The following is a 27,787-nucleotide window of genomic DNA, read 5'->3' as shown; positions in this document are numbered from 1 at the left end:
TCGGAGATCACGAACGCCCCAACCGGATGAGAATGCGGCCCTTGGCGCTGATCCTGGAGCTGTTGGCTGCATGACTGATTTTGCAATTGGTAAGACTCACTTCCGGCTTGACAATGATTCATTAACATCGTCGACAGGTATTGTTCTTAATAAACAGTTAATATCTTTTAATTAATCCTAGCTACTTCTAATCTCTCCTAGAGATAGATCTTAAGACCAGGGTATGGTACGAATCACAGAAGCGATTGGCATTTTCTATCAGAGCTTTTATATGATTTTGAACGCGTTGTTCATTATTTAAGACTAAGTCTACCATTGGTATTATCACTAAGCAATTTTCCAATGAAGTTGAACCACTTGACCGTGAGCCGGACCATACATGAAAGGACCTATCAGCGAAAATTTGACAATTGATATTCAGCCGGCAAATACGTGCTTCCGACTCGTGCAAAGATCGGAGCAAATTCCGAGCCCGATCGCGTTCAACTTATCTCACTTATGTCGATCGATGGACATCCGTATTGGAGGAGAAGGTCAACGCGTATATTAACAATCTCGACTGTCGGCAAAAAGCCGATGCATGTATCCGCCTCCTATCGGGATAAAAAGCGAAGTCAGTCGTATAAATTGAGGCAGTAAAGAAGTATTACGAAGTCTTCTTTCTCCCCGAGTACTCGTTTTTGTCTTTCCTCGTCCGGGGAATTGCGCCGCCGGGAACAATTTTCGCGCCTCCCCAGGGACCCCCTGCAGTTCTGGATTCTCTGACCCTAAATGATTAATGCTCCCCTCCTCGTTTTAAGGACGATTAACTGGGAGTCCTTTGAGGGAAATCCGCGACTATGAACGCATCATCCGACGCCGCGAATGGCGCGTAATTGTTGTTGAAAACAATGCCGATTATTAATGGGAGTGATGTATCATCGGCGGGGGAAGTCATGAGACCGTAAAGGGACAATGGTACTTAGACGACGATTGTCCTGGACTCGGAGAAAGATGGATGGTGTCCAGCTCTGAAGAGGGAGCCAAGCATGAGATGCACCTATAACGCCCAACCTGTCGTTAAAAAGCGCGTAAAATGGGTCTTTAGCCCATAAAAAAAATTCCACAATATTGTCCAGGGTTGATTCTGGAGGGTATATGTATTTCTTAAAAATGCCGTAAACTCGGATCTAGCCGTGAGAATATTACTCGCGGCTGCCATCGTGAAAGAGGGCCTTGAGATGGGAAAATGTGAAATGTCTATCGGATGTCGAATAAAACGTCACCTCATCTCGCAGGGATATTAGGGTGCTATTATCGAGCGAGGTTACTTAAAAAGCTTTTTATGCTCAAATGCACTTTCTAAAGGGTTATGCCTAGTAAAGGAGGATTCGCTATTTATCGTTCCATTTCTGCCCGATATGGTGACGCGATTTCAGATAAAATGGGTCTTTCGAATGTTGCTGCGAAAAGATCGGATTTTGCTGGCGGACTAGATTTACACAGCCGAAACCTTAAGAACGGGTGATAATTAATGCAAATTGGATTTTGGACAAAAAACTTGACCGGTGTTGGCTGCATGCATTTGCAGCCGAGGAGCACCTGTTAACGCGATACGCAACTTGACTTACTTTCGCGGGATGTTATTTTCGGCGGGCACCGTTAAGGCGGGATCACGTAGAATTTTCGAAATTGGGACGTCACTTGAAAAAGGTCTTACCTTAACGAATGCTTAAATATGAGACGCAAATTTCTACGAGGACCGCGAATAAATTAATGCTCACCAGTTAAGAAATGTATATTTCTGAGAGATTTCGTCTCATATGGCTTTCAATTCCAGGTATTACCATTATCAGGTCAGGGATAATGTGCATCATATCCTGAAATTTCCAAATTGCAATTTCGGTATGTGGAATGGCCACAAAATCGATTTCAGTGCGTATGCCGGTCGCGGCATAATTTTCGGAATTTAATCCTATCCTTTCCCAAAATGCTTCTGAGCATAAATCTCGACGGGATTTGCAGTTTAAGGGGAACAAAGAAGAGTCGTTAGGATGAAATATAATGACCAGGTCTAGTCGGAGAAAACGCGGGGCCATTTTATTTGTGACATGTAGGCCCGTTTTTCCATGTCCTGGGTTTTACTTCCCTAGGGATCTCTCATGCCATGGAGGATGACCTCTCTGCTTCCAAATCCCTAGGGCCTCCAAACCCCATCAGAAGAAATGGGTATTATTATATATATGGTTATGGTACCCTATAGAGTTGGCTATGTTAACATGTCACTTTATCGTTCATACTTTTCTCAATGTTCATGTCGTTTACCACCATCGAGTTCAAATCGACCCATGGTAATAAAATGTAAAGATAATAGTACCATATTTTTTTATATAGTGAATATTTGGGTAATGAAGCACAGGAAAGAAATATAAAAAGAAGAGAATCGATTTAGATCTAAATGGATCCGGAGAAGGCATGAAGGTAATTCGCAAGGAGCATAAAAAACTTAAGGGGATGTAAAAACGACATATGAGACGTGAATCGTTCATGAAAATTTTCTTCGAACTGGGTCTACCTAATCGATTCAAACTTTGCAACGTGGAAGGTCCTGATATCTAAGAAATTTCAATTTTTATCGAAAAATTTAAAAAATGTCTAAAATCAAATTTAATAAAAATTGATGCTTCGTGGGGGTCAGGACCTTCCTTGTAGGTTTCATTTTCACATTATAAAGTTTGAAACATAAGCGAGAACTCTTTGACGCCACTTTTACATCGCCTTAAAGACGGATAAGTATTGACATTTTCGAGAGAATATTCTTGAAATTTCAATTCACTTAAGACAAAGAAAAGAAAAAAAAAATCCGGAAACTAGAACGAAGATTCTCCTCTTATGATTTCTTAAAGAAGTCGAGCAATCGAGGTAATTTGAAATCGTGAACTTAGAAACATGCCACATGAAAACTCGGAAGAAGTCTGGAAATGGAGTGGAAGGGGACATGAAAAAAAAAATGCGGACCAATTGTCGACTTGAAAAATCAAGAGGAAAGAGAAGAGCGTACATTGGCACAAATATTTAAGTAGGAAGTGAATGCAACGAAACAGTGCCAGTCTATTATTCTGAGAAAATTCAAAGAATTACCGTGAACTTGGATTTAAAGCCAATGAAAGTGATTCCAGTTGGGTAGTGTGGGTAAATGTATGACCTCTTAATGGAGGTTCTAAATGGCCCCTACAATAATGGCAGAGATATTCCACTGATCAAATGAATATTTACTAAATCGTAATAGGCGATTTTGAATATTCGAGATCAGACCTATTCAGCGAAGAGGTGAAGTTCACGATGGGCAAAAACAGAACGAAAAAAGAATCCAGAAGTTGGTCTGTTAATTACCGTTGAACAGAGTACTCAGGTAATTCCGATAGTGCAAGAGGAAGAAAAAGGAAATCGTAATATTTGAAGTGGGGTTAAGTCGGTAAGAAGTTCTCGGCTTGCGGAAGAAGCGATTAAATTCTTTAGGACAGGCCGAAGGGAGAAATTTTCAATTCTTTTATGAGAAGGGAATTTCCTCGGCACTAGCCTACCTTAATACCGCGGAGCTTTCGAAATTTTCCACTCGACTGGATTAATTATTTTTAAAGCTCGAGGAAAAGGACTTCTCGACAGAAGCCATTTTGTTAGCTTTCGAGTGCAGTATAAACGTCATTGTCTAAGATTGCGAATGGACAGTAAGGTTTAAATGCAATTACCACTTAAGTCTGCACAGGATTTAAGGCGAAAGAAAATACCAAGAACTTTTAAAGCGAGAAAAGGAAATTAAGTTTCTCGATAGTTTATGCATTGCGATAAATCCCTTTGCGACGGCTTCATTAACTTAAAAGTAAGGATACAGGAATAAAGAGTTTAGGTATTTCCGATCGTGTGTTATTGTTAATATTCTTTTCAATTACTCCCGAGATCCGTCTCCGATACGACAAATAAAGAGGATCAGCGTGGAATAATCACTCAAAGGACGGAATTCCATAGTAATAACCGGTAACAGCGATGATTCACTATATTAGGACGTAAATTATAATATTCATGAAAAAATTTAGCTCGACTCCAAAGCCAGAATTAATCCAGAATTTGTTATCGAGTATGGCAGATATGCAGCGACGGAAAGAAAATAAACGATAAGGTCATTTGGTTAATATTCAACACGATGCCATGGATCCATCAATCATTTTCATCGCTTCTGCCGTTGCAGCATCCGAGTGCATCTCGCACGTAAAAAGCAGCTTAATATCCGCCCGAAGAATTTCCGCAAAATTCAAACCACTGCAATCAATCATCACCCAAGGGCCTTGTTACCGAAAAAGCTGAAACATAATTCCTCTTCGATTTCCCTTATTTTAACGAACCCCCTGGGAAATGAAAAACAGAGGATTTAACCTGATTTTTTTTTTCCTGGAAAGCCTGATTCGTAAGCTCGTCGACGAGTCAACGAATCCGAGAAATTCAAGAAGTTGTGGGATCAGAAAAAAGAGTCAAGATCATCCCGAGAAAAAGGTCACGGAAGAAACGCGCAGAAGTTCTCTTGTGCAAATATTTCCTCAACGACCTTCTCTCTTTTTTCGCTCGCATACGCGTAACAGTCGAGGAAGAGGAAAAAAGGATTTCTCGGTGTCCCAGAGGGAATGCTAGGAATACTGGAGAGCTTCTTCGATCGCACGGAAGGGCTTAAAGCGAAAGGCATTAAATGCTTCCTCTGGGAGATCCCTGCGGATGGTGTTATTATTCAGACGGTGTCATTATTATTTATTCGCTGTTTCAATCCCGACGATATAGTCCTGAGGTCTCCTTTCGGTGCGAACGCGTGTATTTCGTCCTAGATAATAAAGCTGCTGGTAAACATATGTTCCCACTCTCCATGAATCATGCTTGGCGTTTACATGACACCCTTTCGCGAGAACATGTCCGCTGATCCAAGTTCGAGGATGAGGGATGATTTTGAAGCGGTTCAAAAATTCTGCAGCAGGAAGATACACAAGATGAAATTTCGATTTATTTACAATAAGCTGCGGAAGGAAGCAAAAGTTCAAAAAGTAATTGCTATCGGGGGATAAGTTAAAGGACTATTTTTCTTGAAAGCCTCTGTAATATTGGCAGGTCAAACTGACTGGAATTTTAATTTCCAAAATTTGCACAAATCGTGTTTGGCGTTTACATGACAATTATTTTGCGAGGACATATCCGCTGATCCAAGTTCGAGGATGAGGGATGATTTTGAAGTGGTTCAAAAATTCTGCAGCAGGAAGATACAGATGCTGAAATTTCGATTTATTTACAATAAGCTGCGGAAGTACGCAAAAATTAAAAAAGTAATTCCTATCTGGGGAAAAGTTAAACTACTATTTTTCTTGAAGGCCTCTGTAATATTGGCAGGTCAAACTGACTGGGATTTTAATTTCCAAAATTTGCACAAATCGTGTTTGGCGTTTACATGACAATTCTTTTGCGAGGACATGTCCGCTGATCCAAGTTCGAAGAAGGGGGATGATTTTGAAATGGTTCAAAAATTCTGTACCAGGAAGATACACAAGATGAAATTTCGATTTGTTTACAATAAGCTGCGGAAGGACGCAAGAGTTCAATAAGTAATTGCTATCGGGGGATAAGTTAAACGACTATTTTCCTTGACGGCCTCTGTAATATTGGCAGGTCAAACTGACTGGAATTTTAATTTCCAAAATTTGCACAAACCGTGTTTGGCGTTTACATGACAATTCTTTTGCGAGGACATGTCCGCTGATCCAAGTTCGAAGGTGAGGGATGATTTTCCCAATGAAGATCTTTACCTTGGTTAAAAAGTATCCCTTCTCAATGATAGTTTATCTCTACAGCACATTTTGCTATAGAGGGGCACTTCGACTACCAATTATCTGGCATGATAAACACAGAATAAAATATGTTACTCGTTAAAAGCAGAAATGATGAGACCTAAAAATAAATATCATGCAAATTTGAGACTAAGGTACATGTATCGTTTAAGATAATCTAAAGAGAGCGTGATTCAATTTTGATTTTAAAAATACTTGCCATTTTTAAAACGTAGTCGCAGTCTCTTTTCATTATGCTAAATGTTACACCTAGTTATCAGGTGTGCATAACTGATTTACAAATGTTGCATTTTTTTTTATCGAGCACGGTAAAAGTGCGTTGGACAGTAATGGACCTTTTCCGGTGTAATGAGAAACGGATATTTACCAGGAAGTTCGACTACCTCAGAACCGAACGTGGATAATTAATTAGTCAATGTGTCGATTGCTTACCGTACACATTTCGGTGTCTTATATCGCGGCGGGATTTCCCGCGAGTTTATTAATCTTTTGCTCAGTTCTTTGCAAAAGCATGACAGCTCGGGGGAAAAGATAGATCGTGATTGATCGAGGTCGAGAGCTCCGCAGAGAATTTCAAAGCTCGCACCGATCGGCTCGCGTTTTGCCTTGATCCTGATTAATCGCGACCACTGTGTGAGGAATGTCCCCGACTTTTCTGTCTTTTCTTTTCCTGGGATTCCTCCGACTCTTTTCCGATATGCCGATCGCAACGAGTTCGAAATCTATAAACATTGGCAATCTGTCAATTTTTCACGTTTCCATATTTTCAATTGTGCGGATCATTTATTTTTTTGAGAGCGCAAGATTTATAACAACGAAGCGATATCCAACAATGGTGACGGTGTCAATTTATCGTGATTGATCGGAGCGGCGAATTTTGCGCAGAATTTCATATCTAACCAGTCAGGCCGCATTTTATCTTAATCAGACCCTTTTCGCGAGGATTATCCTCGACTTTCCTATATTTTCTCGAGGATATTACTAAGATTCCCCAGACTCTCTCTTGGCACGCCAATCGCGAGAACGAGACCGAAATCCAGAAACATTAGTAATCTTTCCCTTATTCATGATTTACATATTTTCAATTTCATAGATCATTCTTTTATCGAAAGCCCAATCGGTGGATCCAGAATTAGGATGCGATAATCAGCAATCATAGTAGCAACAATTGATCCTGATTAACCGGAGCTGCGAGTTCTGCGGAGGATTCCAAAATTTCAACCAATCAAACCGCATTCTACCTTCATTGGAATCACTTCTTCAGGGATGTCCCCGACATTTCTATATTTTCCCCCAGGATCTCGCGGGGATTCCCTAGACCCTTTCTTGGTATGCGGATAGCGACAACGAGCTCGAAGTCGAAAAATGCATTTGTAATTTTCCATTTCCCTCCATTTTATGGACTCTATCTTTTTGTAAAGACAAGGAGAGATTCAGAATTAGGAAGTAACAACCAGCAATCCTGGCGATGGCAACTGATCGTGAATTGTCAAAAATAGAAACTTGAGAGAAGTTCTAAATTCGCATCAATCAGACAGCATTTTATCCTGATTAATCGGGACCAATTCGTGAGAAATGTTCCCGACTTTCCTTTATATTCCTCTAGGGTTCTCCTGGGATTCCCGGCCTCTCTCTTTGAGTATGCGGATCGCGACGAGTCCGAAATCAAGAAACATTGGCAATCTTCCATTTCTCACCATTTTATGGTTCTTTTTCTCGTAAAGGCAAAGAGCGACCGCTCCGCCAGAATTAGGAAACGATACCTAACAATCATGGCGGTGGCAATTGATCGTTACCGATCGCAGCTGCAAATTTCAAAGCTCGCATCGATCGACTTTCATTCTGTCTCAGTCTTGACTATTCGCGGCCAAGTCGCTAAGAATGTCCTCGACTTTTCTATACTTTTTTTCCCGGGATTCCCTCGGGATTCCCCGAACACGCTTTCGGTATGCGGATCACGTCGACGGGTTCGAAATCGAGAAACATTGGCAATCATTCTATTTTCTTTTTTTTTTCTCCATTTTATGGGTCTCTTTTATCAGAAACGCAGGAGGCGGCCGCAGATCCATAACAAGGAACCGATACCCAACAATCATGACGGCGGCGATTGATCCCGATTGATCGAGGCGGTGAATTCCACATAGAAGTCAAAACTCGCAACAGTCAGATCGCATTCTACCGTATTTCTGATTAAACGAAACCACTACGAGAAGAATGTCGACCTCCCTTTATTTCCCCCTAGAGTTCCCCTGGGATTCCCCAAACGCTCTTTTGGTACGCGGATTGCTACAGCGAGGCCGAAACGGGAGAACATTTGCAACCTTCTTCTTTTTTTACATTCCCCATTTTCGTTCTATTCTTTCCTTTTTTTGAACACACAAAGAACCGGATGCGAGCCCGAAACGAAGCAATAACCAACAATCACAGCGGCAGCGATAGATCGAAATCGATCAGTTCGGGCTTTAACTTGATCCTGAAATACTAGGACCGTTTCAATGTCCTCGATTTCTCTCTATTTTTCCCTAGAATTCTCCAACCTTCCTTTATTTATCACCACCTCGAGGCCAAAACAGGGAAATACTGAAACATTTTCCTTCTTCATGTTTTCCATTTGTATCATTTCTTTTTTTTTCTTTTCCTAGATATACATTTTCCTTTTTTCAGGATTAGGAAGCGATAGCTAACATTCATGGCTGCCGACATGTGTGGTCGTCGATAATCAGCGTGTCATTTATGAGATAGCCAACTACACGCCACGCTTGGCGTGCTTGTTAATAGCGCGGCAAAATTGCGTCGATCGCTATAGGGCAAGACCGTGAAACGAAAAAAATAAATAAAACGCGCACTTGAGTAAATCCATCTGACAAATGAAATTCAAAGCGGCGATAAACGAGCTTATCTCCCCCCATCGTGGTTTACCAACGAACGAATCCGATGGTTTCCCCGTAGAACTCGGATCAAGAACATTCTACAGTAATCGTCATTATCCGGTCGTCACCTCGACATCCTCAAACTCTTTCATTATATTAATACGTATCGTTTACTTTCAACGACTTTTCAATACGTGGATTGTTATATTTTTTTTAACAATGTGTCGATGATGCCGAATGGTTCTATTATCGAACTTGAAGCGCGAACATTCCATGGTAATTGTTGTTTCCTAGTTGCTACACCTCGGCATGATTGCACATTTCTATCGCACCAGTACATCCCGTTTGCTTTTAATGATTTGTTTTTTAACACGTGGATTACTGTAATTTTGTTTAAATAATGTATCAATAAGCTCGCGAACATTCCGCGTTAATTGTTATCCAGTTGTCACCTCGGCATTCTTAGACTTTTTTATCGCACTGTTACGTGCCGTGTGCTTCGAACAATGTTTTAATACGAGGATTACTGTATTTCTTAAATAATGTATCGACGATGCCAATTGCTCTACCGTGGAATTGACATAGAGAACATTCCGCGGTAATTATTATGCGATCACGATTCCATTTATCTCCACCTTGGTATCCATAGACGCTATACTCGAATTAATATATTATTCTCCTAATATGCGGACCACCTTATTTCTTTTAACAATCCTATATAAATTCAGGACTTTTATTAACGATATAATACATTCTCACGTGAATCTGGATTACGCATCCGGAGAACCGAATTTTTATTTACCCGATTTAATATATTATTCTCCTAATACGCGGACCACCATATTTGTTTCAACAATCCTATATAAATTCAGGACTTTTATTAACGATATAATACATTCTCACGTGAATCTGGATTACGCATCCGGAGAACCGAAATTTTATTTACCCGAATTAATATATTATTCTCCTAATACGCGGACCACCATATTTGTTTTAATAATCCTATACAAATTCAGGACTTTTACTAGCGTTATAATACATTCTCGCATGAATCTGGATTACGCATCCGGAGAAATTCAAACGCCACGTGGGTAGAACTGGAAGGTGATCCGGAATTTTGCGTTATTGCGTTTAATGCGTTATTTCGAGCATATCGCGTATTGAAATTTCATAGTGGGAGTTGGAAGGTGAGGTTGTTTCACCCTGAATTGGAAATACCTTCGATCGCCGAAGGCCGATAACCTATTGGCACGTTTAGCTGCCGAACGCGTTCACCGAGATGATCCACGGGAATTTTCCGGTTTCAGAAATTCATGAGCACGTAGCCCGTCATTAAACATTTCCACGAAAAGGAAATTTGAATTGAATAGAAGAACACTTGTCGTGTTTCAATTGGAAAGCACTCCGTCGGATTAGATCGAGGTGTTAGAGTGCAATATTGAGTTTCTAGAACACTGAATTTGTGCACTAATAACGAGGCATTATCTGCTGGGTGGGTAATGAGCCGTGGGGTAATAATTCCAGGTTACCATCCCGTGGAGCAGTCATGGTCAAGGACAACGACGTTGCACTCGCATGAGTTCCTTATCATTTTCGGCCTTGTAGACTGAATTTTCTTCCGCGTCATCCAAGGTTATTCCTGCGCGCATTTAAATACAGAAATTAGTTCAACGATTAGTGAAGTTTAATTCATTTTTGTTCTGGTTCAAAGTCAAAATATTTAGATTTAGTCTAGGTTTGGGTCGGTGCAGTTAGAGTTGATGTCATTTCTGAGGTATCGGTGATCTGGGCGGTTATTACGTATTTTTGACGAGAGCGCTCACTTCTCGTACTTTCATCTGACGTGGGTTTATTCTCCAAATTACGTTTTCGCTATATGAAAGAACGAGATCACTAACACTTCCGGTCTAGTAATATTGCCCAAATAAATTTGCGTACCTTGTAAATCGAAAATTGTTGAGAGGAGTAGGTTATAGACAGGAAAGGCGGGAAGGTGGAAAGTCGTTAAAAGTAAAGAAGAGGACTCGAGTCTATCAATATTTTTTAAATATGTATTACATTCATATTTAAATGTACTATAAGTAGAAGTTGAACAATATAATTTTCTTATCATGTCATGTAAGCATGAATTATTTAACGGTTATCAATGTTTAATAATGTAATATAACCTCGCAATAACGCAAAAACTAACCTGTACTTCCTAGTACATTCTCTTTCTTATAATGAGAATCGGTCTGAGGCATCACGTAATTCCCTTCTTCTTCTAATAAGGTTATTATTACGTCCCTGAATACGATTGTTGCCAAAAGTCAAGACACCCAGGTTTTCTCTTTTGAATTTCGGTTTCATAATCCGCGGAAGATGGCGTTCACGGTGCTTTTTATATCTTTTCTTGTATGCTCCCCCATTTCGCTTAAAAATTTGTGCCGAGTCAGTTCATGTGAATAATCTCGCACTTTCACCACGAAAGACGTTCCGTAATACCGTGGGGTACTCATTTTTCACCTTTTCGCTCAATTTGCTTTACGTAATAGACCCCCTGTACATTGGAACAATGTGACTCGGATCTGAAGACCTAAGAAAGTTCACGGAGTTCAAGGCTCGTTCGGAGATCTGACGACACGAATTCTATGACACGGATCTGAAGACCTAAGGAAGATCACGGATTTTAAGGCGCGTTCGAATATCTAAAGAAGGCTTTGGAGCTGAATACGGATTTCCAGACCTGAGGAAGATCTCAGAATTTAATGAAAAGGGAAGACACGTGCGGCTCTTCCAGATTGCCAAACAGAAGTCATGTCCAGTCAATAGATGTGGATTAACCCTTTGCTAATTTTTTTAAAAATGAACTCGGCAATATCCAGGCCAAAGTGATCCGCGAGAATTATCAGAAAACGAGCCAGAATTGTGAGGAAGGATGCTCGCAAAACCGAATATTGGTTTCATCCGAAATTGAGATCACCAGTCTGACTCGTGATGTTCGCGTTTGGCCCAGAATTGTTATCACGAGTTAGACTCGTCAAAGTATGACAAGGGGTTAATTGAACGTGAACATGAAGTGGGAAGGAAAACGATTTTTCGCCCGAGAGGCCGAGTGCATGTTTAATGAGTGCCTTCAGGGAGAACACCATGAGGCGTAAATAAAGTAAAAGAGGGGGGATCTATAAAATCAACATCGCGCGATCTGATTCATCGACGGCCCTTTTCCAAACCGCGAGATAAATCCTGCATAAAGGACGAAATTGATCAATAACGCCAGAGGTCAGAAAATTTCAATTAGACGCCGCAAGGACCATAAACGCGATATCTACGTTTGATAAACTTTTGAACTATCCTCAACCAGCGACTTTGGCTCTCAAGTTGAACAAAGTCGAGAGAGACAGACAAGGATTTAAGTTTACTCGTTTCGCGATCGCAACATCCACTAAGTCTACTTGTAACTACTGCAAATTGCAAACCGCGGATTGGAAATTAATCATTGTTAGGTAAATTTGAAGGCGTACAAAGCACCGTGTGAAAGTGGGACCTGGGTCGCTTTGTTTCCTGTGATACACACTTTTTTAATGGCTCCTTACTCGGATTAAATTCCGAGGGGCTATAAAAAATCCGCAAAAGAATGTATGCATTTCGTCCTCGACATCAGGGAAAGGGTAAGCGCAATATAAATGCCAGGACAGCTTACAAGGTCTTCAAACTATATCATAAAATGCGAAATATTTTTACTTAATTTTTTTGGGCCCTTTTTATTGTCCCGTGCGTATGTTCATTGCGAATGAATTTGGCAAACCGTGAAGGTGCATTCCTCATTCTCGCTCTCTCTTGATTAATTTCTGCGTAATTCTGTAAAAAAAAAAAATTGGTTCTTTGTCGCTACAAGTGTTGGAAGTGGAAATTCCAAGTTAAGAAAGAGAACTATTAGATACTATTAATTTGTCTTAATTATTCTTTTACAAAATAATGCCTTCGATGCTGGTTATACTGGGTATGATTATTCTTCTTTTTATTCCTGTTAATTTTACTTCTCTTTAAATGTTAATAATTAACTGAAAGAGTATCATATTAACATTAACGAAAAGATTTACCTCAGGAACCGTAAGTTGCCTGAATATTAAGTAAGAAGAATGTAAACAATAATTAACTGCAATAAAACAAGGACGTTTCACTTCTTGAAATAGGTCCCTTTCGCAACATGAGAATTTACCCCCTATCGTCTCATAAGACATTTCTTTTTTTAATAAAGACAAACTAAAGGGTCACCTGAATTTTTATATTATTTCAGATCATCGAGCTCAGGATGAACACCACGTGGTCTGCGGAAGATGGTGGACCCGACACGTCTTGGCCGTCCATGCTGAACACGACGTACTGGATAACAGACAATATTTCTCTGTACGACGAGTATGGTAAGTGATTGTCAGTAAAAAGCAAGAAATGATGACCAAATGACTACTCTCCAAGTAAGTCCTCGCGTGGAATAAGCGAAATAATTTTTTCTCCTGTCACTTCGTTGAAACAAAAATAGTCGATGTAATCTGCAAGTACTCCCTGCCAGTGGATAATATCGAGAACTCTAGTAACGAGTCGGCTGTCGATTCTTTTTTACGAAAAAAAAAAACAAAAAATAAATATCTCGGGTGTCCTTGTACGTACGGATAAAAACTTGTCTCTTTAGCGGTCGTCGTTGACAAGTTGATCAATTTTTTCCGGAGCGAAGATTTATACCTCAATTATCATGGAAATCGGTGTACAGTGATTTAATTGGAGAAAAAAAAATTGATGTCAGCAAACTCGAGAAGGAGCGCTTCTTCTTTTTTAATTTTATTTTGCAAGAAGCGGGGAGCTTCGAACATGAGAATCTTCACGTTTATTCAGTTCTTAATTGGATGGATGTATCTATAAAGTTGTGATGGATGTTTTTATTCCACTTGAAGAATTCGAGGATCTGAGGAGATTTCGTATAACGAATTGATCATTGATTGCGATTAACATTTATTTATTAGCCACTCGAGCCATTCGAGGCGGTGTATTCGCGGCTCGCTAATCTACATTCATCTCGATTTCCGTAAAAGTCGATGGAACCGAAGGATTTATCGCCTTTCTGTATTTCAAGGTTGCGATAATCGATAAACTTCGCTGCCCGTGAGGAAAAGGTGCTGACGTTATCGCGCTCCAGGGGGAAATTCGTATCAAGTTTTCAATGGGGAGATAACTTTCCTCTCATTCGGAAAAAATCCATTAATCTGTGATGAATGAGTTTCACGGGGAACTCGAAACGATATGCAATTTGTCATTGCCAATTAGAAATTCTCGCGAAGAGCTGAGAATTTAGTGCCAGATCATCTCAAAAGTCATTTGTTTCGATCGAGGGCCAAAAATGGTTGCAGATTCTTCGGCAGTACCGCCATTTTTTAAAGTGAAGTAAAGAACATGTTAACGTAGAAAGGGTATTTTTCACGAGTATTATTGTGACATTGGAAAAGAACGGAAGAAAAATATTTGCCATTTCGGTACGCCTCACTCCACAACACAATCGGGTGTGCAATATCCATTATTTGCCCGGAAATCCACCACTGATGAAGAGCAGACGGGAAGTCCGTGGATTCTAGATAAATGCAATTGATTTTATTGGTTTAGTTCCGCGGTCCTTTTTTCTCTTTTCCGATTTCCAACTTTTAGAGGGGAGATAACTTTTTTCCTGTTCAGAAAAGTCCATTAAAGCCAGTGATGAATAAGCTCCACAGGAGATCCTTAACTAATTGCAGTTTGTCACTGCCAATTAAGCACTTGCACAAACTTCCGATGATTTATCCTCAAATTACCTTCTCAAAAGTAATCTCCATGAAATAAAGGTGAACGACTCATGGAAATTCTACGAAATAATCACGTGTCGACGCGAAGCAGACGCTTATTCGCTAAAATTGCGACTTTTGCAACTAAACGAGATAAAACTCATCGTCCAATTTTTCTCGTATCGAAACGCAATTGATCGGAAACAAAAACCATTTCCTCCCCCGGGGGTTTACCAACGAAAAAGTGCAGCAATTCCATAAACTGTAGGTGAACTCATGTGATTTTATTTGCTCAGTTCTGCTCTCAGTTCCCTTGTTTTCCCTCGATTTCGATTTTCACTAACCCAACCATTTCGATCAATTCCAATGACTCAGAAGGATGGTTTTATTTTAAACATCGAAAAAATTGATTTTTTTATCCGCCAGTAAACATTGTTTACCAACAAAACAGTTGAAACCTAAAGGAAATCTGTTTTGCAAATTAATTGTCAATAAAAATTCTATAGACACAGCAACGCTTAAAATGTAAACAACATCAAATGAATATACATGTATCGATGCATATTAATAGATAATCTCATGCAATTGCAACGCTCGATATTAATACTGCGTCCATCGTCGGGCTTGCATAATCACGTATGATAAGGAGACGCCGAATGGAAATAGAAGCAAACGTATTCCTGAAAAGTCCTCCGAAGAAGTTCCTCGAGAAAATCCGTATCCTGTAGAAATATAAAATTAGACGGGACTCCAACCCTACATCGAACAAATTTCGATTTTCTAATTAGCTATTAATTATGAATCGGTAACGAGGTGTCCTTTCATTTCATAGACGATCTTTACGACGTACCGGCCGGGCTGATAGCACTTCTCAGTGTATGTTATGGCAGCATATCAGTACTGGCAGTCGTGGGAAATTCTTTAGTGATGTGGATAGTCGCGACATCAAGACGGATGCAAAGTGTCACCAACTGCTTCATCGCGAACCTTGCATTGACCGACATTGTCATAGGTCTTTTCGCCATTCCGTTTCAGGTGAGTCTAAATGTGCAAAAAGTGGCATACGTATATATTTACATATTAACCCTCTATAACGCGATTTATGTCACATATCCATATATTGAGGTTTTTTAAGTCCTATTCGATTTTTCAAGGAATACATAAAATACCACCTTATTGTACCACTTCTCTGTTGCCAAGAATTTGGTTCATGAATTGTGAGTTCATACAAATTTTGATCGATAGAAATTTATCTAAATTATACAGTTCTAATGGAATAGTTAAGGCGGGGTTAAACAGGCGTCCTAGGAGTCTCGTTTATGAAACTTTTCTCCGAGTCGGGTGTATCGAATCATTTGCAATTTTACCTCATGAATGTGGAAGCCCTAAAGAAGGTGCTGGTACTCATGAAATTTCATTTCTTCAAATCCTTTATATATAAAAAATTGCATAATATCTTTGAAATTAAAAGAATAAAATGTTATGGGTATCAATCTTCCTTCCTTAGGGCCTCCATATTCACCTGGATAAATTTCTAAGAAATTAAATATCAAGATACATCTAGTTAGGAAAAGAAAGTTTCATAAACGATTGGCCTATCAGATGCCGCTTTCACGCCGCTTTAATATCAGGATGTCAATATTTGCTCATATCACCAACCAAAATTGGGTTACAGAGGGTCGATAAGCGGTACTACTAATCCACTTGGTTGCAGAGTGGAGAACGTAAAAAAATTGGCACCTCTCTTGTTACAGTTCCAAGCCGCACTGCTCCAGCGATGGAACTTACCGCACTTCATGTGCGCATTCTGTCCGTTTGTGCAGGTGCTCTGTGTCAACGTGTCAGTATTCACGTTGACGGCAATTGCAGTCGACAGGCACCGAGCAATACTTAAGCCCCTGAGGTCAGTAGGTCCGGGTATACGAACCGATATCCGACTGGAAAGCGAATTTACACCCTACCACACAGCCGTCACACACAAAGCGTCGAGCGATATTAGAGCACAGAAAGGGAAGCCGGAGATGAGATATTGCCGTTTCGCGAAGAAAGACAGCGATCTCGGCCTCGGAGCTAAGAAAAGTCTAACGAGTGAAATTGGAATTCCGAAGTAAGATGACAGCCGACAAGTGACAACAGTTTCAAGCGAACACACCGGGATATTCATCCCACGGCGGTTTACTGTATCTCATTGCAGAAGATCTGAAGATATCATTATCATTTCTAACGAGCGCTTAGAGTTGGGTATCTCTAACACGTTTTTTAGCTGATCTGCGCTTACTTGCACCAGGGTTACAGGAATACAGTACAAGTGGACACGCTTTTCATGTATATCGTTACTCTGTTCTACCGTACGCGTCCACATGCAAACTTTTAAAAACATTTGCCAAAATTAAGAAAATCGACGCCTTGAAATTTGGAAACAGTGACGTGACTGTTTTTCGTTATTTATCGCATCTTTAACTCGGTGTTTTGATCGTCAGTTGAAGGGTGAAAAATTAAAGATTGCCAGCGAATAATCGCATTGCTCGTTCACGGGCGCCGCCATATTGGATTTTTGTCGTACTTGCTCTCTGCGATGGTGATAAAAGTGTATCGAATCTGGGGTATACTAACACACCATCGACCTAATATTGTCACGCAGAACGCGATATAATGACATGTGTTCTGCATTGATCAGTGGAACATATATAGTGGTAATACTCTATGCTAGTGGTGCTGAGGGTGACTAGCTGAAAAAGCCATAAGGCACATTGATAAAGGGCTAGAAGAGGGATGCCGCCATATTTGTCTTGCGTCGTTCGAATCTTCTCTGTATAAATTTCCAGGGTGGTTTTCAGTCGTGGATGATGAATTGCGGTCAGGCATAGAAACGTCTTGTTTGCAATAAAGCGGATCGTCCATTGAGACATGCTTAATTTGTAGAAAAATAAAACCCTGGAAATGTGAGAGCGAAGACGAAAGAGAGAACACTCGATCGAGCGAGTCTTTCCGAACGAGCCGAGATGGATACTTTGTCCTCGATATGCTCGTAGATTGTGTTTGTTTGTGCTGGTTCTCCTGAAATACCTCCGCTGACCAGCAGCGAGACATTTACTACTCTTCAAATAAAGCCATCGAGGCTCCATGCCAGAGGCCAAGCCTTGATCGTAAAGCAGGAAAGCGAATAAAAAAAAAGGGCTAGCCTGCTCGTAGCAGGCGAAGTTTTGTTTCTTCAATTATTCCCCGGCTAACAGTCGGTCGTGTGCTAATTACGAGCAAACAGGAGGAGTACAAGCCTATCGCAATTATGCCTTTTTGACGCGGTCCTTTGAATCGGGATGACAAAGTCAGGCGCCATTTCGCGGCCCTAATTAGAAATCTGGATATAGGCATGTTAAAGGCTGCAATGCACATGCAACCCAATTTGACCCCAACCACTACAATGAGCTTATTACAGTCCTCGACATACAATGTTCGGATAGACTTGCAGCAAAGCTGTGCACTGACCCCGCAGGTCGCCGTTCCCGCCACTTGACGTTTCCAATCGACGTAAAACCGATTTCCATTTTTTACTGGCCGGAATCCTCACTGGGCGATAGGATCACCGTCACCTTCAAGTTAATTATTTCCATGTCCCCCTGCCAATACCCTGTCAAGGAGACACGAATTGCCTCTGGGCGATTTTTTACCATCCGCCATCGCGTGTCAAGCGAACCTCGTCAGCATTTTTACCACGCCAGAGATCGAACGAAATTAGGCTGGATCTTGATTTATCTCGCGTTAACACATCCCGGGTTTTGGAAGCGAAAAAGTACACAGGATGCAGGAATCGTAAAGTCTCTCGACCTAAAATCCTCTTTTCCTTCCTCGAGTAAACTTCGATTTCCATTTCCGATGCTGATCAAAGTCGCTCCACACATTCAATTTACAATTTTCGTCCTCGGAAATACCATCACCCAACGGCGAAGTGATATTTCCTCATGGAAAAGAAAATGATTTATTGTCATATTAATTACATTTCTTAGCTGATATCAAGTAAACTTCGATTTCCATTTCCGATGCTGATCAAAGTCGCTCCACACATTCAATTTACAATTTTCGTCCTCGGAAATACCATCACCCAACGGCGAAGTGATATTTCCTCACAGAAAAGAAAATGATTTATTGTCATATTAATTACATTTCTTAGCTGATATTCTGTTCTAAACACAGGAATAAATTCTGACGGCTTCCCTAAATAGGTACACTATTCGCGCTAAATGTATCGCACTTCTGTTTATCGGGTTCTAGCGAACAACAGCTTGAACTGAAGGAACTTGTCTTCGTCGTCAGAATTAAACGTATCTCATATACTTAGAGCCCTAAGCGGATCTCACTGTTGTGTCGCAAAACAATAAGCTTTCCCGGTTCGCAGTGCTCGGCCAAGCAAGCTGCGAGCGAAGATCGTCATCGCTGGGATTTGGATTCTTGGTGGAGCTTTGGCAACTCCAATGGCAGCCGCTCTTAGGGTCGTCATGGTTCCAGAAAGCGCAGGCGGTGAGTCATCTACATAAGCATGTAAACATAAACAAACCTCTCGAAGTTCCGGCAATGTGGATCTAAAAGCTCCTTTGAATCCTTCACAATCTGGAAGCGTTCCTTCCTGATCGATGCCCCTTGACCAGAAAGCTTTTTAATGGCCCCCGACTCGAGGACGACCTATTCCTTCCTTTACGTCGTATTTCTCGACCTGGACAGTGAAGAAAGGTTCAGGAATGTTAAATAAATCCCTTTTCAACGGGAGGACATCCTGTTTGGTAAACTCATGAGATAAAACTTGGATGTGGAAACGATTGATTACGTTTCACTTGTAGTTTAGAATTTCTCGAGCTAGACAGCGAAGAAAGGATCAGGAATGTTAAATAAATCCCTTTTCAACGGGAGGACATCCTGTTTGGTAAACTCATGAGATAATACTTGGAGGTGGAGACGAATGATTACGTTTCACCTGTAGTTTGGAATTTTTCGAGCTGGACAGCGAAGAAAGGATCAAGAATGCTAAATAAATCCCTTTTCAACGGGAGGACATCCTGTTTGGTAAACTCATGAGATAATACTTGGATGTGGAAACGAATGATTACATGTTACCTGTAGTTTGAAATTTCTCGTCCTGGACAGTGAAGAAAAGATCAGGGTTGTTAAATAAATCCCTTTTCAACGGGAGGACATCCTGTTTGGTAAACTCATGACATAATACTTGGATGTGGAAACGAATGATTACATTTTACCTGTAATCTGGAATTTCTCGAGCTGGACAGCGAAGAAAGGATTAAGAATGTTAAATAAATCCCTTTTCAACGGGAGGACATCCTGTTTGGTAAACTCATGAGATAAAACTTGGATGTGGAAACGATTGATTACGTTTCACTTGTAGTTTAGAATTTCTCGAGCTAGACAGCGAAGAAAGGATCAGGAATGTTAAATAAATCCCTTTTCAACGGGAGGACATCCTGTTTGGTAAACTCATGAGATAATACTTGGATGTGGAAACGAATGATTACATTTTACCTGTAGTTTGAAATTTCTCGTCCTGGACAGTGAAGAAAAGATCAGGGTTGTTAAATAAATCCCTTTTCAACGGGAAGACATCTTATTTGGTAAACTAATGAGATAGTACTTGGGCGTGAAAAGGAATGATTTTATATCACCTGTAGTTTGTCTTTGCAAGCGCGCATTTGGAACTCTTGACAAAGTCCCGCGACAGTTGGAGTGTGCCGAGACTCAACAAACAGTTTACCTCGACAAACTCCAACGCCATTTGCATTGTCTCAACTTGATCCTTCTCTGGACTCCTAGATGCAAATTCTGCGTGTTGACTTTCAGTTTGGGTTCCCCTGCTCCTGGATCTCTGATATCAAGGGACGCTGTCACCGAGGGTAAATTGTCATAGGTCCCTTTAAATCATATTTCAGATAGTACATAATTATTTACTTCTCTAGTCGGGATTGAAAGCGAAAGAAACTTCACCTCGACATTGCGTAAATGGTCGTGCGCTTCTTTTTGTTAGGAGTAAGTTGAGTATAGTTAGTCATTAGAGAAACAATTGTACTTTCCACTCCCATTAGAGGGGTGTCAAATAATTGCTCCAAGGAAATGCACGGAAAGAGATCCAGTCGGATTCAATTTACATTTGGCAAATATATATTAATGAAGTTACTTTGAAAATTTCTTATAAAATAGCTATATCGTGATACTAAAAATTCGTGCATATTTGTATTATCAATGGCGGCGTTTCTATAAGTTCCTACAAGTGGTACACCTCAATGATGTAAATCTCCGGCACAGTGCGTCAATTCGCTAGACTTTGACTTCATTTACATCTCTCCTGCGTAATCCTTGCCTAGGAACCAGTATGCAAATCCTGCGCACATTGGATTCAAGATCCTCTCTCATCCCCGGATATTGGGGAATGTTTTCACAGATGACGTGCATTCGCGTGGTTCCCTCTATATCATTTCTCCCCTCGGAAGATCCTCCAAAATTCCCCACCAATCCCTCGAAGATTCCGCTTTAACAAATATCCCAAAAGGCATTGTTATTCCGTTTCGTTTCCCCAAGTTGCCGTCGGAACGTAACGGATTCAAGCCATTCTTCGAGTCCTTTGATCCTTTCAGGACATTAAAGCAACCCTCGAGTCTTAAACCGTTTCATCCTCTTCCAGAAAATTTGAAAATCAGATCAACCCGCTCTTCCACACTTTTCCCCTTGAATTTGGTACGTGTGATTTCCCTGGAAGAAGTCCCGAAATTCCCCTCTGAATAATTCACAAACCTCGAATACGGGTTGAAAATATTTGTGCAGTCTTTTCCATTAGCCGGCCATTTCTTTCTATTTTGTTAATATCCCTTCCCTGGCTCTCCAGCGTTGTTTGTCCAGTGTCACCGGCTCCATTGTTGTCACGAAGACGCCTAACGACTCCCCGAAATTGCGAAAACAGACCCAAGGACCACGATGAAGGGTGTTTGTCAGTCGGTGGATAATTATCGGCAAGTCGGGAACGCTTCCCTCGGGCACGCCAGAAGGGCGGCCATCTTGGAGTCAAAGACCTGCGCTATTTTAAACAATACCCGAAACTTAGAGTATTCTCGTAGTCCAAGGCCGACGTTTCATTAATCCACGGGTCATTCGCTCCATCGGATGCAATCACGATTAAGAGCCTTTCGCCTCGATTGACTCATTTCAATGCATTATTCCGATCTTCAAAGCGGAATTCCTCTCCTCAGGCGGAAAATTATCCCTAAGCCCACATCTTTTCGGAAAATTATATACTCAGGACGCAAGTGAGGGTTAGTAATTACTCTTGTCCCCCGTTTACCCAAAACGCGACTCATCGAACAGAAATTCAAAATCCTTTGCGTTGAAATTGAATCTAGTCTTAAGGCGAAGTGGAAATTAGCATATGAGGGGTCAATCGTTCATGAAACTTTTCTCCAAACAGGATATGCTCAATCCTTTCAAACTTTACATCGTGAATATAGAAACTATAAGAAAGGTCCTGACCGTAATGAAATTTAATTTCTTATAAGAATTTTAAAAGCATCTATAAACAATTTAATAATAATTGGAATTCGTGGATTATGTACCTTCCTTACGACCTCCATATTCACGTTGTTAAGTTTATTAATCATGTCGGAGAAAAGTCTCACCAAGGAGACCTCTTTGAGGCCACTTTAACGTCACCTTAAAACAACGACAATGTGTTTATAAAATCGGTGGAGTTTCGCGACAAGTACATTTTGCCGCCTCTTGTTAAATTAATAGAGTACAGATTAAGATACGCTATTTTTCTTAAAAATTGTCGTAATAACCCGTGAACCGTCTTGGCGGGAAAATCATTTTTAAATCCATGATTGCAAATGCCTGCCGTCTCATACCGGTCGAACCGAATGGCATGAAACAAATACTATATCACGTATGACCATATATGTGCGTACATCCGTAACCGCACTTTATTCACTTACGAGTCTCGACATTCAACGGCTCGTTTTATTGCCACTTCACAATACTGGTATCAGTGGCGTTATAACTGTCTTGTTAACGACCCGGGGAACATATAACTGAACGTTGGAAGAGGAACGTGAATAAATCACGACAGCGATTTCTAGCGGTGGTTTCCACTTTTTGCCCAGTCTCACTTTCATGCATTTATGAGGCACCGAATTCTACCAAATAATCAGGTAGTGTGTATCACACGTTAAGCTCGAAAAAAACAATATCCACAAATTGGAGACATAAGGGATCTATACACGTATCGAGGGAAAAATGTCAAACAACCCAAGCGAAGTGAAATATTAAAAATTGCATATCTCGGTATCAAATGTATCAATCGGTTTCGTTCGTAGGTTAAAAAACGCAAAAGAATAGTCCAATCCCGATGACCTGGTTAACGTTGACATTACTCATTGAAGAGGTTTAGAAAATGACATTCATTGTCCAGTTTGACGCGCCAGGCTAAACATCGCAGTTAATGACTAGGTCATGGTTTTGCGCCTATATATATTTGGCGCGAAACTCTACCAAGTTTCTTAAAACATTCGCTGACGTGATTTCACGTCTTTTTAAATTCTATTCCTAATTGCCGCTGACGTGAATCACGTCCATAACGATACACGATGCAAGTTTGTGGCAACCAGTTTCAGAATTTCATTATTTTCGCCGGTACTCAGTATTTGAAACGGAAAAAATTTCCCGGTCGCGAATGTGTTAATAAGTTTAACTATCGTGGGTCTCATGTTTTAGACCATTATTTATTTACAGGCCGCCTGCACATGAAACCTTTCTGCCGCAACGAGAACATGTCGGAAAGGTCGATGCTGACGTACCGCGCCCTTCTGGGATTCCTCCAGTATCTCACACCCCTTTCGGTCATATCCTGCGTGTACGCACGGATGGCCCTGAGACTTTGGGGTAGTCGAGCACCCGGAAACGCCCAGGACTCCAGGGATGCCAATCTGATGAAGAATAAAAAGAAGGTAGACACCCTAGGGCGGAAAAGCTCACCCCAACTTTCGGCATGCACCCTGCGTAAAATCTGTCGGATAATCCGCCACTTTCACGACTCATGAGAATTCTAAAAAAACACGCTTACGGGTGACTTGTGTGTGTCGTAGCCAGATTGTGAAATCTGACTTTTTGCAAAACGGCATTTACAAAAGAAAAAGAAAATGCGGTCAGGTTGTTAAGTCTTCGTTCACTCAGCATTATTTAACAATCCGACTGGTCATGTTATAAAGCGACTAGGAGTTTTATAAAACGACTGCCAACATACCGTCGCCTCGTTAAATTCATGAAATTACATTTTTTACTTTAATTTTACATTACGGCTAAATAATTTCGGTAATTTTAGAAAAAGCGTCCTTCCCTATGACCATCTTATAATGTTCTAATCGTCAAATTTTTATTAAAAATTGAAGTTTAAAAGTCTTGAAGAATGAAATCTTGAGTCTAATAGTATCATCTAGATCGTTTTACAAATCGCAGAATTTTACAATCTGGCAAGACATATATAGTAATTCTACTAGGGTATCTTACACCCTACGTGCAAGTTTTAAATGAATGTAGCCCTTGGGAGATTTAAAATTCTAATATTTATGGGTGGAAAGATCGCTCGAGGCGTACTTGGGATTCCCCATGGGCACTGATGGCGGCTCAATGGCCGTTCCTATTTCTCCTTTAATTTTTACCGTGAAAATCGGATATCGGATTCCCTCCCACTAGAGGAAACCACTGCTCGGGAACCGAATAAAAGTATGTCGCCCTTTCAGGAAGGTAGAATGCACGCGGAAGGGCTCCTTGAATTGAGGGAACGTCGATGGCGTCGTCCCTGACTCGTCCATTTGAAAACCTTTTTCTGTGCAGGTTATAAAAATGCTCGTCATCGTAGTGGCATTATTCGCCATTTGCTGGTTGCCCCTTCAGACGTACAACGTCCTCCAGTACACGTATCCTGAAATTAACGAGTAAGTACTGCGGATTAATTCCGAGCTACTTGTTTTACGTTACTGATTACAAGGTCGTTGCGCATTTTCGGAATCCCTTTCATCTGGCATCGTTTTTATGAAGCCTCGAGTGATAGGGATTCCTTTGGAAGCCTCGGGGACTAATTAATGTAATTAGGATGCGTACTTAGGGTGACTTTAATGCCAGATGAAACGGGGATGTCGAAAAGGCACCGGGAACTAGTGTTCACTTTGAGAACGAATTTACATTAGACACGGACGGATAAATGTTGAACCAATGTATATAGAGTATAAAGCATTGCGCTGTTTGCAAACTCGATTTGAACAATGGGACCAGTACAACATTTGTAACGGTGGTTAAGTTGTCCCTAATTATTCATACAAATTCGAATTCTTATCATTTCGTGCATATGTTTTTTGGTGTGCATCTGTAACGCAATTCTACTTTTAGGTATCGTTACATCAACATTATCTGGTTCTGCTGCGATTGGCTAGCCATGTCTAACAGCTGCTACAATCCTTTTATATACGGCATTTACAACGTAAGTGACAAACTGTGGTTAATTATCGACGAGATTCACCTAGAGTAGGATTATATATGGGTCGAAAAAAACGACAAGAACGAAGGAGTACAGCTTCGAGCATGTCCCCAGGAATCTGGGTGAGGGCTTTATAAAATACCGATAATGGCACCGATAACTTCGTAGAAGTACTCCTTCCGAGAGGTTGCAGGTACTGTTGATAAAAAAAAGAAGTCAGGAACATTATGGGCACTTTATCTCCGTCACTTCGAGTTTGTTTAACGAGGTGCAGAGGTTACAGGGCTCATTTCTTCTGGGTTTTACACCCACCTCTGTCTACACCCATTGATCTCCCGACAACTCCATCGCGACCCCATAAATTTTCCATCTGTATCTACAATGTTAAAGTGATAACGCCATTTTACTGCGCTTTGATCTCTTCACTCCTGTAATTTAAACATGAGACACTCCGATACACCCGGACGCTTTATGGAGGATCTTTGAATGCTTCCCCGGATTGCAGGAAAAGTTCAAAAGGGAATTCCAGCAGAGATGTCCATTCAGGTCGCGGAAATGGTCGGCAAGTCCACCAACGGACAGTCTGGATTTGGACAGGACCATGAGCACCAGAGCATCCATCAGGTACATCTTCGAGTTCTTCTTACACCCCAGGTAGCCCAGTGTCGTAATGACGTCATCTTTTGGTCATTACCAGCCTGTAACGTCATATGACCACGTTATAACACCGTAATGACGTTACATATGAGGCCAATGAAACGTCTGAAACATGATATCAATTTCAAGCCTCTTTTTAACTCTATATTTGACTATTCAATTTTCGTGTACTCGAAATTAAGCTAAGAAATAGTATACTCTACATCAACGAAAAAAAAAAAAGGATTTTCAGGACATGGGTGAAGTTTTCAGGCGCAGCCGATAATAATTGAATATCTTCAGTCGCTCTTGATGATTAATTTTGACATCTTTGGTCTGTGGCATAATGTCATCAGTTTTACGTCATCTGGACGTTATAATAAGTGGATATAACGAGATTTTCACTTTATGTAGACGTCGCTGTGCTACCTGGAACAACACTTGCTATAATCATTTTTCATAAGGCATGGTTATGTTAATTGTTAAAAGTAGCCGTTAGACAAAGAATTCAGAAGTTCCATAGAAGCCCGGATTCTGTCAACGCTTGATGCTCTAAAAGTTGGATAACAAACCAGGAGTGGGGGTAGAAAAGAGATCGCATGTGTTAGCCAACGGTATTTGATATACGGGAGGAAGAGAGATGCATATAGAAAGGCGAGTACTGTGTAAGATAAAGAAAGAATGCAATCCGCTATATATCGCCGTAAGGTTATGAGAGACGGAGAGATGATTACAGCGCCGCCATCCATTGCCTAACGTACTATTTATCGAGCATCAAACGTCCGTATCCTTCTGGGCTTCTATGGAGGCTTTTGAATTCTTTATGTTAGCACTACTCAAAAAAGAATGTGCACTGAGGAAAATTGACTATTTTACCCTTTCAGATACGATTGGCGAAGACCTGCATCCGGTGGTTGGCCTGCAACGGCTTCCTTCTACAGAGGCTTGTCCGTAAGGGGTACTTCGAGGGCACCTTTGAACGACAACGACGTTGCACTTCGCCCTGTAAATACAACAGGCTGTTGTATACGAAATGGACACAGTAAACAGTGCTCCACGACTAAAGTCTCGAAAAGAGCTGCCGAATTATACGTATTTTCCACGGGTAGACATAAACATACGAGAGATCTACCCGAACAGGAACTGTGTCTTTAGTACGTCCAACGTTTATTGTGTACATCCGAAATCCTGATATTCAAATTGAACTGAAAATCCTTGATTTATTCAGATGAGGATCCTGGGAAATGTACATCCTCCTCGGCGCCTGTGCCTTCCTTTTGGGTCCTCGAAAAACCCATTTATATGGATATGCATCAGATGGTCGACCGAGCGAATGGTGTCACTCCCATGCATAAAAGCATATAAAGTTCCTGCACACTGTAAGAATATTAATGTATGATTATGTTTACGGTAGTCGGTGAAACGCAATGCATAACATTTTTACAGTGTATGTGGATCATTACGTTCGGAATTTTTCGGAGGTTGTGTGGTTTCTGTGCTTAAGGATTATGACTATGATGTGTTAACAAAAGACAATGATTTGCATTGGCAAAATATCGGAACTGTAACAAGCTCGTAGTACACGGTGGATTACTCATTGTCTTCCACTAAAGTGATCGAATATGTTGTTTTTAGTTGGAGGAGTTTAAACAATCGCGTATTCTGCTCGTATATCGCACGTTCGCTAGGATTAACGTTAAGTGAACTTTATTGATACGTTTTTCGTTCTAGTCATTATTGGGAAAAGAGAGGCGTTTATTGTTGTATATAATAGCTGTATGAGAAATTGTAGCTGAGGTCCATGTCCGATCACGCTGACACGTTTCTCAGCTGGATGTATTTCTGTAATTTGTTATTAATTTAAATTAAATTAGTGAAATCTCGAAAAGTGGTCAACGTTATGGAGTGACCTTACTCTTGGCATCTTTGGGTGTCTCAAAGCCGCGTTTGTTGATTGTAATTATTAATACGACTGTACGTATTTAATCGAACTCTACTCGAGTTGCCCAAAGATGAACAAATATGCAGGATTTTGCTTTTGAAGCTGACCATTGCTATTTAACCGAAGATATTTGTTAAAAGTGTTTTTAGCACTTCAATCGATGTATGCCATAGGTT

The 27,787-nt window shown here is 40.7% G+C and overlaps 1 protein-coding gene across 1 annotated transcript; it reads left to right on the top strand.

Moving 5' to 3' along the window:
* Nucleotides 1-27,552, top strand: LOC105703504 (RYamide receptor). The gene is made up of 10 exons (XM_023433603.1): nt 1-89; nt 13,008-13,131; nt 15,350-15,552; nt 16,272-16,420; nt 18,911-19,032; nt 23,293-23,507; nt 24,394-24,494; nt 24,946-25,036; nt 25,539-25,657; nt 26,554-27,552. The coding sequence occupies exons 2-10, from the start codon at nt 13,023-13,025 to the stop codon at nt 26,822-26,824; spliced, it is 1,380 nt and encodes a 459-aa protein (XP_023289371.1). The 5' UTR covers nt 1-89; nt 13,008-13,022; the 3' UTR covers nt 26,825-27,552.
* Nucleotides 27,553-27,787: the final 235 nt, after the last annotated feature.

The sequence above is a fragment of the Orussus abietinus genome, unplaced genomic scaffold (assembly GCF_000612105.2).
Source record: "Orussus abietinus isolate OABI.00-Male unplaced genomic scaffold, Oabi_2.0 scaffold109, whole genome shotgun sequence".
NCBI lineage: Eukaryota > Metazoa > Arthropoda > Insecta > Hymenoptera > Orussidae > Orussus > Orussus abietinus.
Note: the sequence above shows the minus strand (reverse complement) of the source record. Positions and strands in the feature narration are given on the sequence as shown.

Bases quoted from the DNA above. Each gene is read 5' to 3' on its own strand.
- LOC105703504 (XM_023433603.1), top strand. From the start codon at position 13,023: ATGAACACCACGTGGTCTGCGGAAGATGGTGGACCCGACACGTCTTGG. The intron at 19,033-23,292 runs GTGAGTCATCTA...ATTTATTTACAG, and splicing joins GGTTCCAGAAAGCGCAGGCG to GCCGCCTGCACATGAAACCT. The intron at 25,658-26,553 runs GTACATCTTCGA...TTACCCTTTCAG, and splicing joins AGCACCAGAGCATCCATCAG to ATACGATTGGCGAAGACCTG.